Genomic DNA, 18,364 nt, shown 5'->3' with positions numbered 1-18,364 from the left:
TGTCCATTGGTGAAAGTGGGGTGTTAAAGTCCCCTACTATGATTGTGTTACTGTTGATTTCCCCTTTTATGACTGTTAGCATTTGTCTTATGTATTGAGGTGCTCCTATTTGGGGTGCATAAATATTTACAATTGTTATATCTTCTTCTTGGATTGATCCCTTGATCATTATGTAGTGTCCTTCTTTGTCTCTTGTAATAGTCTTTATTTTAAAGTCTATTTTGTCTGATATGAGAATTGCTACTCCAGCTTTCATTTGATTTCCATATGCATGGAATATCTTTTTTCCATCCCCTCACTTTCTGTATGTGTCCCTAGATCTGAAGTGGGTCTCTTGTAGACAGCATATATACAGGTCTTGTTTTTGTATCCATTCAGCCAGTCTGTGCCTTTTGGTTGGAGCATTTAATCCATTTACATTTAAGGTAGTTATGGATATGTATGTTCCTATTATCATTTTCTTAATTGTTCTGGGTTTGTTATTGTAGGTGTTTTCCTTCTCTTGTGTTTCCTGCCTAGGGAAGTTCCTTTAACATTTTTTGTAAAACTGGTTTGGTGGTGCTGAATTCTCTTAGCTTTTGCTTGTCTGAAAAGGTTTTAATTTCTCCGTTGAATCTGAATGAGATCCTTGCTGGGTAGAGTATTCTTGGTTGTAGGTTTTTCCTTTTCATCACTTTAAATATGTCCTGTACTCCCTTCTGGCTTGCAGAATTTCTGCTGAAAGATCAGCTGTTAACCTTATGGGAGTTCCCTTGTATGTTATTTGTTGTTTTTCCCTTGCTGCTTTTAATATTTTTTCTTTGTATTTAATTTTTGATCATTTGATTAATATGTGTCTTGGCATGTTTCTCCTTGGATTTATTCTGTATGGGACTCTCTGTGCTTCCTGGACTTCATTGACTGTTTCCTTCCCATATTAGGGAAGTTTTCAACTATAACCTCTTCAAACATTTTCTCAGTCCCTTTCTTTTTCTCTTCTTCTTCTGGGACCCCTATGATTCAAATGTTGGTGTGTTTAGTGTTGTCCCAGAGGTCTCTGAGACTGTCCTCAATTCTTTTCATTCTTTTTTCTTTATTCTGCTCTGCGGTAGTTATTTCCACTATTTTATCTTCCGGGTTAGTTATCTGTTCTTCTGTCTCAGTTATTCTGCTACTGATTCCTTCTAGAGAATTTTTAATTTCATTTATTGTGAAATTTCATTTATTGTATTGTTTATCATTGTTTGCTCTTTAGTTCTTCTAGGTCCTTGTTAAACGTTTCTTGTATTTTCTCCATTCTATTTCCAAAATTTTGGATCTTCTTTACTATCATTACTCTGAATTCTTTTTCAGGTAGATTGGCTACTTCCTCTTCATTTTTTTGGTCTTGTGGGTTTTTACCTTGCTCCTTCATCTGCTGTGTTTCTCTGTCTTCTCATTTTGCTTAACTTACTGTGTTTGGGGTCTGCTTTTCGCAGGCTGCAAGTTCGTAGTTCCCGTTATTTTTGGTGTCTGCCCCCAGTGGCTAAGATTGGTTCAGTGGGTTGTGTAGGCTTCCTGGTGGAGGGGACTGGTGCCTGTGTTCTGGTGGATGAGGCTGGATCTTGTCTTTCTGGTGGGTAGGACCACGTCTGGTGGTGTGTTTTGGGGTGTCTGTGACCTTATTATGATTTTAGGCAGCCTCTCTGCTAATGGGTGGGGTTGTGTTCCTGTCTTGCTAGTTGTTTGGCATAGGGAGTCCAGCACTGTAGCTTGCTTGTCGTTGAGTGGAGCTGGGTCTTAGCGTTGAGATGGAGATCTCTGGGAGAACTTTAGCCATTTGGTATTACGTGGAGCTGGGAGGTCTCTGGTGGACCAATGTCCTGAACTCGGCTCTCCCACCTCAGAGGCACAGGCCTGACACCCGGCCGGAGCACCAAGACCCTGTCAGCCACACGGCTTTTGGGAAGTCTGAGGTCTTCTGCCAGCGTTGAGTAGGTGTTCTGTAGGAGTTGTTCCACATGTAGATATATTTCTGATGTATTTGTTGGGAGGAAGGTGATCTCCACATCTTACTCCTCCACCATCTGGAAGGTCTCCTCGAAATTAATTTTTTTTTTCTTCAAAGATAGAAGATCAGAAGAAGGAAATGGATGGATTTCTCAGTACACTGTGTAACAATCTACATGAACTAAAAGAAGATACAATTTCTTCCTTGGCTGAAACACAGAAGCTATGTGAAAACTTAACTGAAGACCTGAAGACAATAAAGAAAATCCATTCACAGGTATCTTATTTAGGTGATTTAAGGAGTGTAAAAAGAAAGTATTATGATCTTTAACTTGATAATCCCTGTTACAGACTGAAAGCTATATAACTAAATTAGAATCCTGAAAATACTGTAGCCACTTTTGCTTATGACAGTAATTAATGTGAAATAATTGAGAGTACTTCTCTTGATCAGTTAATATTTGATGATTTGCTACACGTAGAGCCCTATGCTAAAGCACGATAAGACATACAGTCCTTTCCTCACATCAAGAAGAAAGATGAACTGCAGAAATATACCATCAGGAGTACAATTAGAAGAAAATGGTCGTAGCATTTAAAATGAACATGTATCTACATCTTAACTTGATGATTTTTGTTGTTGTTGTTTTTGTTTTTAATGTAACATGGATAGTTATTCTCTTTCACAAACTATTCCCTGCTTTCTTTTACTATTTTTGTCTCATCAGTATCAGGCATTTACATGTAGTAAATTGATACAATTCTTAATTTTTATTGATAAATGTAATTTATGACTTGCTCCATGTAAACTATTCCTCAGTATATGACACTTTAAATCAAAACCAAACCTTCAAGCCAGGCAAGTCATAATCTATAAATATCAGATATATGGAAAATAATTTCTGGTATTCTTAAGCCCTTAGTAATGAATTCTGAAGTTCTGTTAAATGAGGCTATTACTACATGACAGAACTCTTTGGTCAGTGAAACTGTTGACATGGTTTAGTGACCAGTAAAGAATTCTTTGTTTTGGGAAGTGAGGGAAAGGGAATTCATATCCACGTCACCTGAAATGAGAAGGGAAACACATCTAAGGTTTTTAGATAAGAATTAAAGCAACTTTAGCTTTCTGCCCATGGACGCCACCGAGCGAGCATTGTTAAAGTCTCCCCCCCTCCAGGGCCCTCATGTCTAAGTCAGAGTCTCCCAAAGAGCCCGAACAGCTGCGGAAGCTCTTCATTGGAGGTTTGAGCTTTGAAACAACTGATGAGAGTCTGAGGAGCCATTGTGAGCAATGGGGAGCACTCACAGACTGTGTGGTAATGAGGGATCCAAACACCAAGAGCTCCAGAGGCTTCGGGGTTGTGACGTATGCCACTGTGGAGGAGGTGGATGGGGCCATGAATGCAAGGCCACACAAGGTGGATGGGAGAGTTGGGGAACCAAAGAGGGCCGTCTCAAGAGAAGATTCTCAAAGACCTGGTGCCCACTTAACTGTGAAAAAGAGTTTTGTTGGTGGCATTAAAGAAGACACTGAAGAATATCACCTAAGAGATTATTTTGAACAGTATGGAAGTGATTGAAATCATGACTGACCAAGGCAGTGGCAAAAAGGGAGGCTTTGATTTTGTAACCTTTGATGACCATGACTCCGCAGACAGGATTGTCATTCAGAAATACCACACTGTGAATGGCCACAACTGTGAAGTAAGGAAAGCCCATCTCAGCAAGAGATGGCTAGTGCTTCATCCAGCCAAAGAGGTCAAACTGGTTCTGGAAACTTTGGTGGTGGTCGTGGAGGTGGTTTTGGTGGGAATGACAGCTTTGGTCATGGAGGAAGCTTCAGTGGTCGAGCTGGCTTTGGTGACAGCCAGGGTGGTGGTGGCTATGGTGGCAGTGGGGATGGCTATAATGGATTTGGTAATGATGGAAGCACTTTTGGAGGTGGCGGAGGCTACAATGATTTTGGCAGTTACAACAATCAATCTTCAAATTTTGAACCCATAAAAGGAGGAAACTTTGGAGGCAGAAGTGCTGGCCCCTGTGGTGGTGGTGGTCAGTACTTTGCCAAACCATGAAACCAAGGTGGCTATGGTGGTTCCAGCAGCAGCAGGAGCTATGGCAGTGGCAGGAGGTTTTGATTACTGCCAGGAAACAAAGCTTAGCAGGAGAGGAGAGCCAGGGAAGTGACAGGGAAGCTACAGGGTCAACAGATTTGTGAACTCAGCCGAACACAGTGGTGGCAGGTCCTAGCTGCTATAAAGAAGACATGTTTTAGACAATACTCCTATATGGGCAAAAAAAACTCAAGGACTGCATTTGAGACTAATTGTATAACAGGCTGTTTTAGTTTCTGTTCTGTGGAAAGTGTAAAGCATTCCAACAGAGGGTTTTAATGTAGATTTTTTTTTTGCACCCATGCTGTTGGTTGCGAAATGTAATAGTCTGATCATGACACTGAATAAACATGTCTTTTTTAAAATGTGCTATGTGAAGTTAGAATTTCTTCATGGTGATGCCAGGTTCCAAATTTATTTACAACCTGCTTGGGTGGAGAAGACATTGTCTTCAGAAACCTTGGTGTAGTTGAACTGACAGTTACTGTGTTGTGACCTGGAGTTCACAGTTTTAAAAGGGTCACCTAAGCAAAGTCATGGAGGTTTTTGGTTATTAATATGATTGTTGGCACATCCTATGCAATATATCTAAATTGAATTATGGTACCAGATAAAGTTCTAGATGGGAATGAAGCTTGTGTATCATCCATTATCATGCGTAATCAATAAATGATTTAATACCCTCTTGAGGGAATTCCCTGGCATTCCAGTGGTTAGGACTCGGTGCTTTCACTGCCGTGGCCTGGTTCAGTCCCTGGTGGGGAAACTAAGATCCCGCAAGCTGCACAGCACGGCCGAAAAAACAACAAAACAAAACCCTCTTGAATGGAATGAAAAAAAAAAAGAAAGCAACTTTAAAATAAGATTATTTGTTTCCCTAATTGATAAGCATGTAACTTTTCAGACAAAAGGTTAATATTGGAAATTAGTACAAATGATAGTTAACATTTATTGAGCAACTCACTGTGTGTTTATTCCTCACACCAATATAGATACAGGTTCTATTACTAGCCTAGTTTTCTAATGAGGGAACTGAGGCCTCAAGTTCATCTAACAATAGTTAGCTCCCCTTATAGCCGTGGTGGTGATTATACTGCCTGAAAGGCATCCATTTATGAGGGGCTCTTCTATATGTTTCTAGAACATATTCTTGCTGTTTGAAATTGCAACAAGTTTACCTTAAACCTGCCTAGATCTTTTTAGGTATGTAGATCAGCTTTTTATTAATTAGCTGTTTTGAAATGTTTAAAATTGGCAAGCAACTGTTTAACAACAAACAAAACGGGACTTCCCTGGTGGTCCAGTGGTAAAGAATCCACCTTACAATGCGGGGGACGCGGGTTCAATCCCTGGTCAGGGACCTGGGATCCTGCATGCCGCGGGGCAACTAAGCCCGTGCACCGCAACTACTGAGCTAATGCAACTTAACTAGAGAGCCTGCGTACCGCAAACTACAGAGCCCACATGCTCTGGAACCACAACTAGAGAGAAGCCTGCACGCTGCAAGGAAGAGTCCACACACCGCAATGAAAGATCCCGCATACCTCAACGAAGATTCTACATGCTGCAACTAAGACCCGACACAGCCAAAAAAAAAAAAAAGTGCTCTTAAAAACATCCTAATATTTAAAAAAAAATTAAAAAAAAAAACCCACCTATGCCATGAAAAGTATTTTAGCATGAGTGGTTTGACTTCCCTGGCTTAAAGGAAGCAAGTTTACTAACTGAGCTATTTCTGAGATATTCTAGAACTTGAGGTTAGTGCTGACAAACCAATGATGTAAACTCTGAACACCTGGCTACATGTAGATAAATCTGAAAATACCTGCATTTCCCTCTACTTTGAGATAAGTAAAAATACTGACACTCTATTCATAATCAAAGTGTTAGATGTGTATTGTCAGCTTATGTGTTGTTCAGAAATGTGTTTAAAGATCCCAAGTATGAGAAAAGGTTAAGCTCTATTTATTTGGCCACACCTTGAGGCTTGCGGGATCTTAGTTCCCCAACCAGGGATTGAACCCGCACCCTTGGCAGTGAAAGCACAGAGTCCCAAGCACTGAACTGTCAGGGAATTCCCTCTATTTACATTTTATTAATATGATCCAACTAAGTTCTGTAAAATGTTTCAGCTCTATTAACTGATAATATTTTTGCACTTCTTGACCCATTAGATTTTCAGCATTACTTTGTCTTCTAGTAGTGTTATCAGTTAAGAAGCAACTATGTATATCTGTCAAAGTGGTTCTCAAACACAATGTGACATTTTGGTGTATTTGGTTAGTTTTGAGGTACACGGAAAGTAACTTGTTACTTATAGTTAAAATAAGAAAGTTTGCTAATTATTTACTTTTTTAAAAAATGCCTGTAATATTATTATCCTTGTAATATCACTTCCACAAATCTCCTGTATGTGAGAGAGATGGAGTTAAAGATCCCTTGTCAGGAATTTTTATAATTCTCACCTATGGGAAAATACTTTATATCAGTATAGAAAAAAGTTTAACTGTTATAATTTCAGTCTTTTCCTTCCCCACACCTTTCTTACAGGAACTTTGCCAGTTAATCAATCTTTGGAAGGAGAGATTCTGTGCTTTGGAGGAAAAGTGTGAAAACATGTGGAAACCACTTAGCAGTGTTCAAGAAAATACAGAGCAGTAAGATGTTTTAAAATTCTTTTTAATATATCTTTTCTGAATAAGTTACAGCCTTTATAATCTCCACTTTCCCCCCAAATACTTCAGTGTGTATCCTAAAAACATAAGCTACTGTCTTATATAATAATTATTTTATTTTAAAAAAATGTTTTTATTTTTTAACTTTTTTGGAGTATAGTTGATTTACAATGTTGTGTTAGCTTCAGGTGTACAGCAAAGTGAATCACTTATACATATGCATGTATCTATTCTTTTTTAGATTCTTTTCCCATACAGGTTATTACAGAATATTGAGTAGAGTTCCCTGTACTATATAGTAGGTCCTTATTAGTTATCTGTTACAACAGTTATTTTAAATTAGAAAATTAATATTGAGAACTACTATTATCTGATATACAGACCTAATTCAAATTTTGCCAATTCTCTCACTAATGTTCTTTATAAGAAAAGAAAAAGATTTTCCTCCTGGTCCAGGATTTACTTCAGGATCACACATTGCATTTAATTGTCATGTCTCTTGAGTCTCCTTTAATCTGGAGCAGTTCCTTAGTTTTTGTCTTTTATAGCCTTTTCTTTTTCGAAGAGCATAGAATATTTATTTAGTACAATGTCCCTCAGTTGGGGTTGGCTTTCATGATTAGTTGCAGTTGTCAAGAAAACCACAAAGATGGTATGTTCTTAGTGCATCTCAGATATCAAGAGGTTTAACTTTTTTTTTTTTTTAATTTTATTTATTTATGGCTGTGTTGGGTCTTCGTTTCTGTGCGAGGGCTTTCTCTAGTTGTGGCAAGCGGGGGCCACTCTTCATCGTGGTGCGCGGGCCTCTCACTATCGCGGCCTCTCCCGTTGCGGAGCACAGGCTCCAGACGCGCAGGCTCAGTAGTTGTGGCTCACGGGCCCAGTTGCTCCGCAGCATGTGGGATCTTCCCGGACCAGGGCTCGAAACCGTGTCCCCTGCATTGGCAGGCAGATTCTCAACCACTGTGCCACCAGGGAAGCCCAAGAGGTTTAACTTTGATAATTTGGTTGTAATGTTGTCCTCTAGATTTCCTTTGCAATTGATAAAGAACATAAGGGGAGATACTTTGAAACTATATAAGTATCCCGTTCCTCTTAGAATCTATTGATATGTATTTCTGAAACGATTATGATAGTGGTTGTCAAATGATCTTTTTTTCTAATCCCATCATTCCTTCAACATTTGTTAGTTGGCATTCTACTGAGAGGAAGAATTTTCCCTTTGTCCTGCCATTTATTCTTTTTTTAAAAAATAAATTTATTTATTTTTGACAGCGTTGGGTCTTTGTTGCTGCATGCAGGCTTTCTCTAGTTGCAGCAAGTGGGGGCTACTCTTCCTTGCAGTGCGTGGGCTTCTCATCGTGGTGGCTTCTCTTGTTGCGGAGCACAGGCTCCAGGTGTGCTCGCTTCAGTAGTTGTGGCACATGGGCTCAGTAGCTACAGCTCATGGGCTCTAGAGCACAGGCTCAGTAGCTGTGGTGCATGGGCTTAGTTGCTCCACGGCATGTGGGATCTTCCCAGACCAGGGCTCGAACCTGTGTCCCCTGCATTGGCAGGCGGATTCTCAACAACTGCACCACCAGGGAAGTCCCCTGCCATTTATTCTTATTCATTTATTTATGTTAGCATGTACTCATGGATTCTTTTATCCTCTGGGTATAGTCCACTATTATTTATTCTGATGTTCAAATTATCCCAGTTTTGACTAGTAAGAGCGTCTTCAACTTGTCTCCTGTGTCCTTTTGATATGATCTGTCCTTTTTGATCATTTTCTTACTTTCTGATATAGCAAGACATTCCAGGTATCTTGTACTTTCTCAGCCCTAGCTCTGAAATCATATTAATATAAACCAAGATCTGGGCACTAGATGTTCTTTTTTTTTAATTTGTGTCATGCTTTATTTATTTATTTTATTTATTTATGGCTGTGTTGGGTCTTCGTTTTTGTGCGAGGGCTTTCTCTAGTTGTGGCAAGTGGGGGCCACTCTTCATCACGGTGCGTGGGCCTCTCACTATCACAGCCTCTCTTGTTGTGGAGCACAGGCTCCAGACGCGCAGGCTCAGTAATTGTGGCTCACGGGCCCAGCTGCTCCGTGGCATGTGGGATCTTCCCAGACCAGGGCTCGAACCCGTGTCCCCTGCATTGGCAGGCAGATTCTCAACCACTGCGCCACCAGGGAAGCCCACTAGGTGTTCTTATTGCTACTGGGGTGTCATTTCTTCTAAGGCTCCCCAGGTGGACATAGCTAGAAATACATGTGTGAATGTGTATATATATGTGCACTTAAATATCTTTCTATTCTGTATTTGTACTCCCTTTTCAGACAGAAACCTGGCTCTCATCCACAATATATCTACCTATTTGCTCAATTTTAGAATACACATTAAGTAATTTCACAATTTCTAACCCATATCCATGATGAAATATATACTTACTAATTAGAGTAGGGTTTGGCAAACTATGGCTGCTGGGCCGGATGCCTGCTACTTCAAGTAATTTTATTGGACACAGTCATGTTGGTTTACTCAATCTGCCTATTTGTTTATGTGTTGCCTTTAGCTATCTTTGACTGCCTTTGCACTGCAAAGGTTACATCAAAGACTATATACCTGTAAACCTAAAATATTTGCTATCTGGATTTCTAAGAAAAAGTTTTTAAGAAAAGCTGATTCCTGCACTAGTGTTTAGTGTTGCTTTATAGCCTCATTGCTTGCCAGTCTCACATCCTTATCATATATTCCAATCAGCTTTATGTTTTCTTTTAGAAGTTTTATAGTTTTATGTAAGATTTAAATCCATGATCTATTTTTAATTTTTTGTTTAAGGTATGGGGTTTCTCAAGATTCAGTTTTTTGCCTATAGATATTCTAAACTCATGAGGATCAGGGTATTCTGATATTTACCCCTATTTTTGGCCATTAAATTGTTCCTTCCTGAAGTTCCAAACAGGTCTGCTGGCCACAAATGCTATTTTCCTTTGTCTGAGAATATCTTGATTTTCCTTTCATTCCTGAAAAATATATTCACTGGCTATAGAATTCCGGGTTGACAGGTCTTTTCTTTCCGCACCTGGAATATGTTGTTTCATTTCCTTTTGGTCTCCATGAGATGAGAAATCCCATCATTTGAATCCATGTATTCAAATGATTGTTCGCCTATAGGCAATTTCTCTGTAGCTGCCTTCAAGATTTTTTCTTTGTCCTTAGTTTTTAGAAGTTTGATTATATTGTGTCTTCTTATGTATTTCTTTGAGTTAATCCAATTTGGGTTTGCTCAGCTTCTTGAATCTGTAGACTTATGCCTTTCACCAAACTTGGAAATTTTCATCCATTCTTTCTTTTCTTTTTTTTTTTTTAAACCAAGAATTGTTTGTCTGTTTGTTTGTTTTTTGGTGGCACTGCTTGGCTTGTGGGATCTTAGTTCCCTAACCAGGGATTTAACCCAGGCCACAGCGGTGAAAGCACTGAGTCCTAACCACTGGACCACCAGGGAATTCCGTTCATTATTTCTTTGAACATTTTTTCAGCCTTATATTTTTCTCCTCTGCTTCTAGAACTATGATGACACAAATGTTAGATCTTTTATTATGGTCCCATAGGTCTCTGAGGCTATAGATACTAGTCTATTTTCTCTTCGTTGATTGATTGAATAAATCCTGTAATCTGTCTTTGTCTTTATGTCCACTGACCCTTCCTTTGTCATCTCTAACCTAGGTTGAACCCATTCAGTGAGGTGTTTTATTTCAGTTACCATGTTTTTCAGTTTTATAATTTTCATTTGCTTCTTTTTTTTAAATTCTCTTCTATTTCTTTGTTAAGATTCTCTCTTTTTTTTTTTCTAAATGTGTTTTCTTTTTTTTTTGGCTGCACCTCGCAGCCTGTGGGATCTTAGTTCCCCGACCACGGATTGAACACAGGCCCTTGGCAGTGAGAGCATGGAGTCTTAACCACTGGACCGCCAGGGAATTTCCTTTAGATGTGGGGTTTTTTTTTTTTTTAATTTTTATTTTATTTATTTTTTCATACAGCAGGTTCTTATTAGTCATCAATTTTATACACATCAGTGTATACATGTCAATCCCAATCGCCCAATTCATCACACCACCATCCCCAACCCCCCACGGCTTTCCCCCCTTGGTGTCCATACATTTGTTCTCTACAACTGTGTCTCAACTTCTGCCCTGCAAACCGGTTCATCTGTACCATTTTTCTAGGTTCCACATACATGCGTTAATATACGATATTTGTTTTTCTCTTTCTGACTTACTACACTCTGTATGACAGTCTCTAGATCCACTCACATCTCAACAAATGACCCAATTTTGTTCCTTTCTATGGCTGAGTAATATTCCATTGTATATATGTACCACAACTTCTTTATCCATTCGTCTGTCGATGGGCATTTAGGTTACTTCCATGAACTGGCTATTGTAAATAGTGCTGCAGTGAACATTGGGGTGCATGCGTCTTTTTGAATTATGGTTCTCTCTGGGTATATGCCCAGTAGTGGGATTGCTGGATCATACGGTAATTCTATTTTTAGTTTTTTTTTTTTTTTTTTTTTATAAATTTATTTATTTATTTATTCATTTCTGGCTGTGTTGGGTCTTCGTTTCTGTGCGAGGGCTCTCTCCAGTTCCGGCAAGCGGGGGCCACTCCCCATCGCGGTGCGCGGGCCTCCCACCATCGCGGCCTCTCCTGCTGCGGAGCACAGGCTCCAGACGCACAGGCTCAGCAGCCGTGCCTCACGGGCCCAGTCGCTCCGCGGCACGTGGGATCCTCCCAGACCAGGGCTCGAGCCCGTCTCCCCCGCACTGGCAGGCAGACTCCCAACCACTGCGCCACCAGGGAAGCCCTATTTTTAGTTTTTTAAGGAACCTCCATACTGTTCTCCATAGTGGCTGTATCAATTTACATTCCCACCAACAGTGCAAGAGGGTTCCCTTTTCTCCACACCCTCTCCAGCATTTCTTGTTTATAGATTTTCTGATGATGCCCATTCTAACTGGGGTGAGGTGATACCTCATTGTAGTTTTGATTTGCATTTCTCTAATAATTAGTGATGTTCAGCAGCTTTTCATGTGCTTCTTGGCCATCTGTATGTCTTCTTTGGAGCAATGTCTATTTAGGTCTTCTGCCCATTTTTGGATTGGGTTGATTGTTTCTTTAATATTGAGCTGCATGAGCTGTTTATATATTTTGGAGATTAATCCTTTGTCCGTTGATTCGTTTGCAAATATTTTCTGCCATTCTGAGGGTTGTCTTTTGATCTTGTTGATGGTTTCCTTTGCTGTGCAAAAGCTTTGAAGTTTCATTAGGTCCCATTTGTTTATTTTTGTTTTTATTTCCATTACTCTAGGAGGTGGATCAAAAAAGATCTTGCTGTGATTTATGTCAAAGAGTGTTCTTCCTATGTTTTCCTCTAAGAGTTTTATGGTGTCCAGTCTTACATTTAGGTCTTTAATCCATTTTGAGTTTATTTTTGTGTATGGTGTTAGGAAGTGTTCTAATTTCATTCTTTTACATGTAGCTGTCTAGTTTTCCCAGCACCACTTATTGAAGTGGCTGTCTTTTCTCCATTGTGTATTCTTGCCTACTTTATCAAACATAAGGTGACCATTTGTGCGTGGGTTTATCTCTGGGATTTCTATCCTGTTCCATTGGTCTATATTTCTGTTTTTGTGCCAGTACCACACTGTCTTCATTAATGTAGCTTTGTAGTATAGTCAGAAGTCAGGGAGCCTGAGTCCTCCAGCTCCGTTTTTCTTTCTGAAGATTGCTTTGGGTATTCGGGGTCTTTTGTGTTTCCATACAAATTGTGAAATTTTTTGTTCTAGTTCTGTGAAAAATGCCAGTGGTAGTTTGATAGGGATTGCATTGAATCTGTAGATTGCTTTGGGTAGTAGAGTCATTTTCACAATGTTGATTCTTCCATTCCAAGAACATGGCATATCTCTCCATCTGTTGGTATCATCTTTAATTTCTTTCATCAGTGTCTTACAGTTTTCTACATACAGGTTTTTTGTCTCCTTAGGTAGGTTTATTCCTAGGTATTTTATTCTTTTTGTTGCAGTGGTAAATGGGAGTGTTTCCTTAATTTCTCTTTCAGATTTTTCATCATTAGTGTGTAGGAATGCAAGAGATTTCTGTGCATTAATTTTGTATCCTGGAACTTTACCAGATTCATTGATTAGCTGTAGTAGTTTTCTGGTGGCATCTTTAGGATTCTCTATGTATAGTATCATGTCATCTGCAAACAGTGACAATGTTACTTCTTCTTTTCCAATTTGTATTCCTTTTATTTCTTTTTCTTCTCTGATTGCCGTGGCTAGGGCTTCCAAAACTATGTTGAGTGAGAGTGGACATCCTTGCCTTGTTCCTGATCTTAGAGGAAATGCTTTCAGTTTTTCACCATTGAGAATGATGTTTGCTGTGGTTTTGTTGTATATGGCCTTTATTATGTTGAGGTAGATTCCCTCCATGCCCACTTTCTGGAGAGTTTTTATCATAAATGGTGTTGAATTTTGTCAAAAGCTTTTTCTGCATCTATCGAGATGATCATATGGTTTTTATTCTTCAATTTGTTAATATGGTGTATCACATTGATTGATTTGCGTATATTGGAGAATCCTTGCATCCCTGGGATAAATCCCACTTGATTGTGGTGTATGATCCTTTTAATGTGTTGTTGGATTCTGTTTGCTAGGATTTTGTTGAGGATTTTTGCATCTATATTCATCAGTGATATTGGTCTGTAATTTTCTTTTTTTGTAGTATCTTTGTGTGGTTTTGGTATCAGGGTGATGGTGGCCTCATAGAATGAGTTTGGGAGTGTTCCTTCCCCTGCAATTTTTTGGAAGAGTTTGAGAAGGATGGGTGTTATCTCTTCTCTAAATGTTTGATAGAATTCACCTGTGAAGCCATCTGGTCCTGGACTTTTGTTTGTTGGAAGATTTTAAATCAGTTTCAATTTCATTACTTGTGATTTGTCTGTTCATATTTTCTATTTCTTCCTGATTCAGTCTTGGAAGGCTATACCTTTCTAAGAATTTGTCCATTTCTTCCAGGTAGTCCATTTTATTGGCATAGAGTTGCTTGTAGTAGTCTCTTAGGATGCTTTGTATTTCTGCAGTGTCTGTTGTAACTTCTTCTTACATTTCTAATTTTATTGATTTGAGTCCTCTCCTTCTTTTTCTTGATGACTCTGGCTAATGGTTTATCAATTTGGTTTATCCTCTCAAAGAACCAGCTTTTAGTTTTATTGATCTTTGCTATTGTTTTCTTTGTTTCTATTTCATTTATTTCTGCTCTGATCTTTATGATTTCTTTCCTTCTGCTAACTTTGGGTTTTGTTTGTTCTTCTTTCTCTAGTTCCTTTACGTGTAAGGTTAGATTGTTTATTTGAGATTTTTCTTGTTTCTTGAGGTAGGCTTGTATACCTATAAACGTCCCTCTTAGAACCGCTTTTGCTGCATCCCATAGGTTTTGGATCGTCGTGTTTTCATTGTCATTTGTCTCTAGGTATTTTTTGATTTCCTCTTTGATTTTGATTTCCTCTTCAGTGATCTCTTGGTTATTTAGTAACATTGTTTATTTAGCCTCCATGTGTTTGTGTTTTTTACGTTTTTTCCCCTGTAATTCATTTCTAATCTCATAACGTTGTGGTCAGAAAAGATGCTTGATATGATTTCAATTTTCTTAAATTTACTGAGGCTTGATTTGTGACCCAAGGTGGGATCTATCCTGGAGAATGTTCCGTGCGCACTTGAGAAGGAAGTGTAATCTGCTGTTTTTGGATGGAATGTCCTATAAATATCAATTAAATCTATCTGGTCTATTGTGTCATTTAAAGCTTCTGTTTCCTTATTTATTTTCATTTTGGATGATCCATCCATTGGTGTAAGTGAGGTGTTAAAGTACCCCACTATAATTGTGTTACTGTCGATTTCCTCTTTTAGAGCTGTTAGCAGTTGCCTTATATATTGAGGTGCTCCTATGTTGGGTGCATTTATAATTATAATTGTTATATCTTCTTCTTGGATTGATCCCTTGATCATTATGTAGTGTCCTTCCTTGTCTCCTGTAACATTCTTTATTTTAAAGTCTATTTTATCTGATATGAGTATTGCTACTCCAGCTTTCTTTTGATTTCTATTTGCATGGAATATCTTTTTCCATCCCCTCACTTTCAGTCTGTATGTGTCGAGGTCTGATGTGGGTCTCTTGTAGACAGCATATATGTGGGTCTTGTTTTTGTATCCATTCAGCAAGCCTGTGTCTTTTGGTTGGAGCATTTAATCCATTCACATTTAAGGTAATTATAGATATGTATGTTCCTATGACCATTTTCTTAATTGTTTTTGGCTTGTTTTTGTAGGTCCTTTTCTTCTCTTGTGTGTCCCACTTAGAGAAGTTCCTTTAGCACTTGTTGTAGAGCTGGTTTGGTGGTGCTGAATTCTCTTAGCTTTTGCTTGTCTGTAAAGCTTTTGATTTCTCCATCAAATCTGAATGAGATCCTTGCCGGGTAGAGTAATCTTGGTTGTAGGTTCTTCCCTTTCATCACTTTAATTATATCATGCCACTCCCTTCTGGCTTGTAGAGTTTCTGCTGAGAAATCAGCTGTTAACCTTATGGGAGTTCCCTTGTATGTTATTTGTCGTTTTTCCCTTGCTGCTTTCAATAATTTTTCTTTGTGTTTAATTTTTGCCAATTTGATTACTATGTGCCTCGGTGTGTTTCTCCTTGGGTTTATCCTGTATGGGACTCTCTGCGCTTCCTGGACTTGGGTGGCTATTTCCTTTCCCATGTTAGGGAAGTTTTCGACTATAATCTCTTCAAGTATTTTCTCTGGTCCATTCTCTCTCTCTTCTCCTTCTGGGACCCCTATAATGCGAATGTTGTTGCATTTAATGTTGTCCCAGAGGTCTCTTAGGCTGTCTTCATTTCTTTTCATTAGTTTTTCTTTATTCTGTTCCTCAGCAGCGAATTCCACCATTCTGTCTTCCAGGTCACTTATCCGTTCTTCTGCCTGAGTTATTCTGCTATTGATTCCTTCTAGTGTATTTTTCATTTCAGTTATTGTATTGTTCATCTCAGTTTGTTTAATTCTTTAGGTCTTTAATTCTTCTAGGTCTTTGTTAAACATTTCTTGCATCTTCTCCATCTTTGCCTCCATTCTTTTTCTGAGGTCCTGGATCATCTTCACTATCATTATTCTGAATTCTTTTTCTGGAAAGTTGCTTATCTTCACTTCATTTAGTTGCTTTTCTGGAGTTTTATCTTGTTCCTTCATCTGGTACATAGCCCTCTGCCTTTTCATCTCGTCTATGTTTCTGTGAATGTGTTTTTTGTTCCACAGGCTGCAGGATTGTAGTTCTTCTTGCTTCTGCTGTCTGCCCTGTGGTTGATGAGGCTATCTAAGAGGCTTGTGCAAGTTTGCTGATGGGAGGGACTGGTGATGGGTAGAGCTGACTGTTGCTCTGGTGGGCAGAGCTCCGTAAAACTTTAATCCGCTTGATTGCTGATGGGTGGGGCTGGGTTCCCTCCCTGTTGGTCGTTTGGCCTGAGGCAACCCAACACTGGAGCCTACCTGGGCTCTTTCGTGGGGCTAATGACAGACTCTGGGAGGGCTCACGCCAAGGAGTGCTTCCCAGAATTTCTACTGTTAGTGTCCTTGTCCCCACTGTGAGCCACAGCCACCCCCTGCCTCTGCAGGAGACCCTCCAACACTAGCAGGTGGGTCTGGTTCAATCTCCGCTGGAGTCACTGCTCCTTTCCCTGGGTCCCGATGTGCACACTACTTTGTGTGTGCCCTCCTAGAGTGGAGTCTCCGTTTCCCCCAGTCCTGTCGAAGTCCTGCAATCAAATCCCACTAGCCTTCAAAGTCTGATTCTCTAGGAATTCCTCCTCCCGTTGCCGGAACCCCAGGTTGGGAAGCCTGACGTGGGGCTCACAACCTTCATTCCAGTGGGTGGACTTCTGTGGTATAAGTGTTCTCCAGTTTGTGAGTCACCCACCCAGCAGTTATGGGATTTGATTTTACTGTGATTGCACCCCTCCTACCGTCTCATTGTGGCTTCTCCTTTGTCTTTGGATGTGGGGTATCTTTTTTGGTGAGTTCCAGTGTCTTCCTGTCGATGATTGTCCAGCAGCTAGCTGTGATTCTGGTGTTCTCACAAGAGGGAGTGAAAGCATGTCCTTTTACTCTGCCATCTTGGTTCCTCCCCTTTAGATGTGTTTTAGTTGCTCATTGAAACATTTTTATGATGGCTACTTAAAGTCCTTGCCAAATTGTTCCAACATTTGAAGTATCTCAGTGTTGGTACCTGTTATCTTTATTCATTCAAGTTGTGATTTTCCAGAGTGGTTTTTAATTGTATCTTGAACATTTTGACTATTATGTTAGGAGGTTCAGAATCCTATTTAAGTCTTCTTTTTTAAGTAGGCAGGTCCTGGGCCACTTTTTTGGGCTGTGGTTCCAATAACAATTTATTTTTCAGAACATTAGTAGTTTTATTCTGGCATGCTTCGTTTCTATGCTACGCATATGTGAAAAATCTGTATTCTGCTTTTGATGGATGAAGTGTTCTAAACACATCAGTTAGGTCAAGTTAATTGGTAGTGCTGTTCATGTCACCTGTATCCTTACTGAGTTTCTGTTTACTTATTCTATCAATTACTAATAGAGGGGTGTTGAGATCTCCAGCTGTAATTGTAGATTTCTCTATTTTTCTTCTCAGTTCTGTCAGTTTTTGCCTCATATAAGTGATGCTCTGTTGTTAGATGTATACACATTAGGGTTGATACATCTCTGATAATTGACCCTTTTATCATTATGTAATGTCCCTTTTTATCCTTGATAATTTTCCTTATTCTGAAGTCTACTTTGTCTGAAATTAATACACAAACTTCAGTTTTCCCTTGATTGTTATTTGCATAATAAAGCTTTCTCCATTCCTTTACTTTTGGCATGAGTCTTTTCTTTTTTTTTTTGGCTGTGTTGCTTCTTTGTTGCTGCACACAGGCTTTCTCTAGTTGTGGTGCGCGGGCTTCTCATTGCGGTGGCTTCTCTTGTTGCGGAGTAGGGGCTCTAGGTGCAAGGGCTTCAGTAGTTTTGGCTTGTTGGATCTAGAGCACAGGCTCAGTAGTTGTGGTGCATGGGCTTAGTTGCTCTGTGGCATGTGGGATCTTCCCAGACCAGGGCTCAAACCCATGTCTCCTGCATTGGCAGGTGGATTCTTAACCACTGTGCCACCAGGGAAGTCCCTTGGCGTTATTCTTTATATTTAAAGTGGATTTCTTGTAGACAACATATAATTGGGTCTTGATCTTTTATCAGATTTCACGATGTATGGCTTTTATTTGGTGTGTTTAGACCATTCTCATTTAAAGTATTGATATAGTTGGGTTAAAGTCTACCATTTTGTTTTCTGTTTGTTGCATCGTTTGTGCTTTGTTTCCTTTTTTCCTTTCCTAATTTAAGTTGAGCATTTTTATGTTTTCATTTTATCTCTCCCATTGACTTATCATTTATACTTTTAGAATTACTTTTTTAAACTGTTTTTTCTAGGATTAATAATATATATTTTAAAATAATTTTAATCC

The 18,364-nt window shown here is 39.3% G+C and overlaps 1 protein-coding gene and 1 pseudogene across 1 annotated transcript in view; both read left to right on the top strand.

Annotated features, from left to right (window-relative positions):
- The window catches only part of KIF11 (kinesin family member 11), a 57,490-nt gene that overhangs the window by 29,083 nt on the left and 10,043 nt on the right, over nt 1-18,364 (top strand). Inside the window, exons 16-17 of the mRNA XM_036829726.1 lie at nt 2,087-2,245; nt 6,636-6,742. Coding sequence (XP_036685621.1) covers nt 2,087-2,245; nt 6,636-6,742 — 266 coding nt within the window. The remainder of the gene's footprint in view (nt 1-2,086; nt 2,246-6,635; nt 6,743-18,364) is intronic.
- Nucleotides 3,156-4,151, top strand: LOC118883112 (annotated as a pseudogene).

This window comes from Balaenoptera musculus, chromosome 16 (genome assembly GCF_009873245.2).
Source record: "Balaenoptera musculus isolate JJ_BM4_2016_0621 chromosome 16, mBalMus1.pri.v3, whole genome shotgun sequence".
Taxonomy (NCBI): Eukaryota; Metazoa; Chordata; class Mammalia; order Artiodactyla; family Balaenopteridae; genus Balaenoptera; species Balaenoptera musculus.
This window is presented reverse-complemented; position numbering and strand designations above follow the sequence as displayed.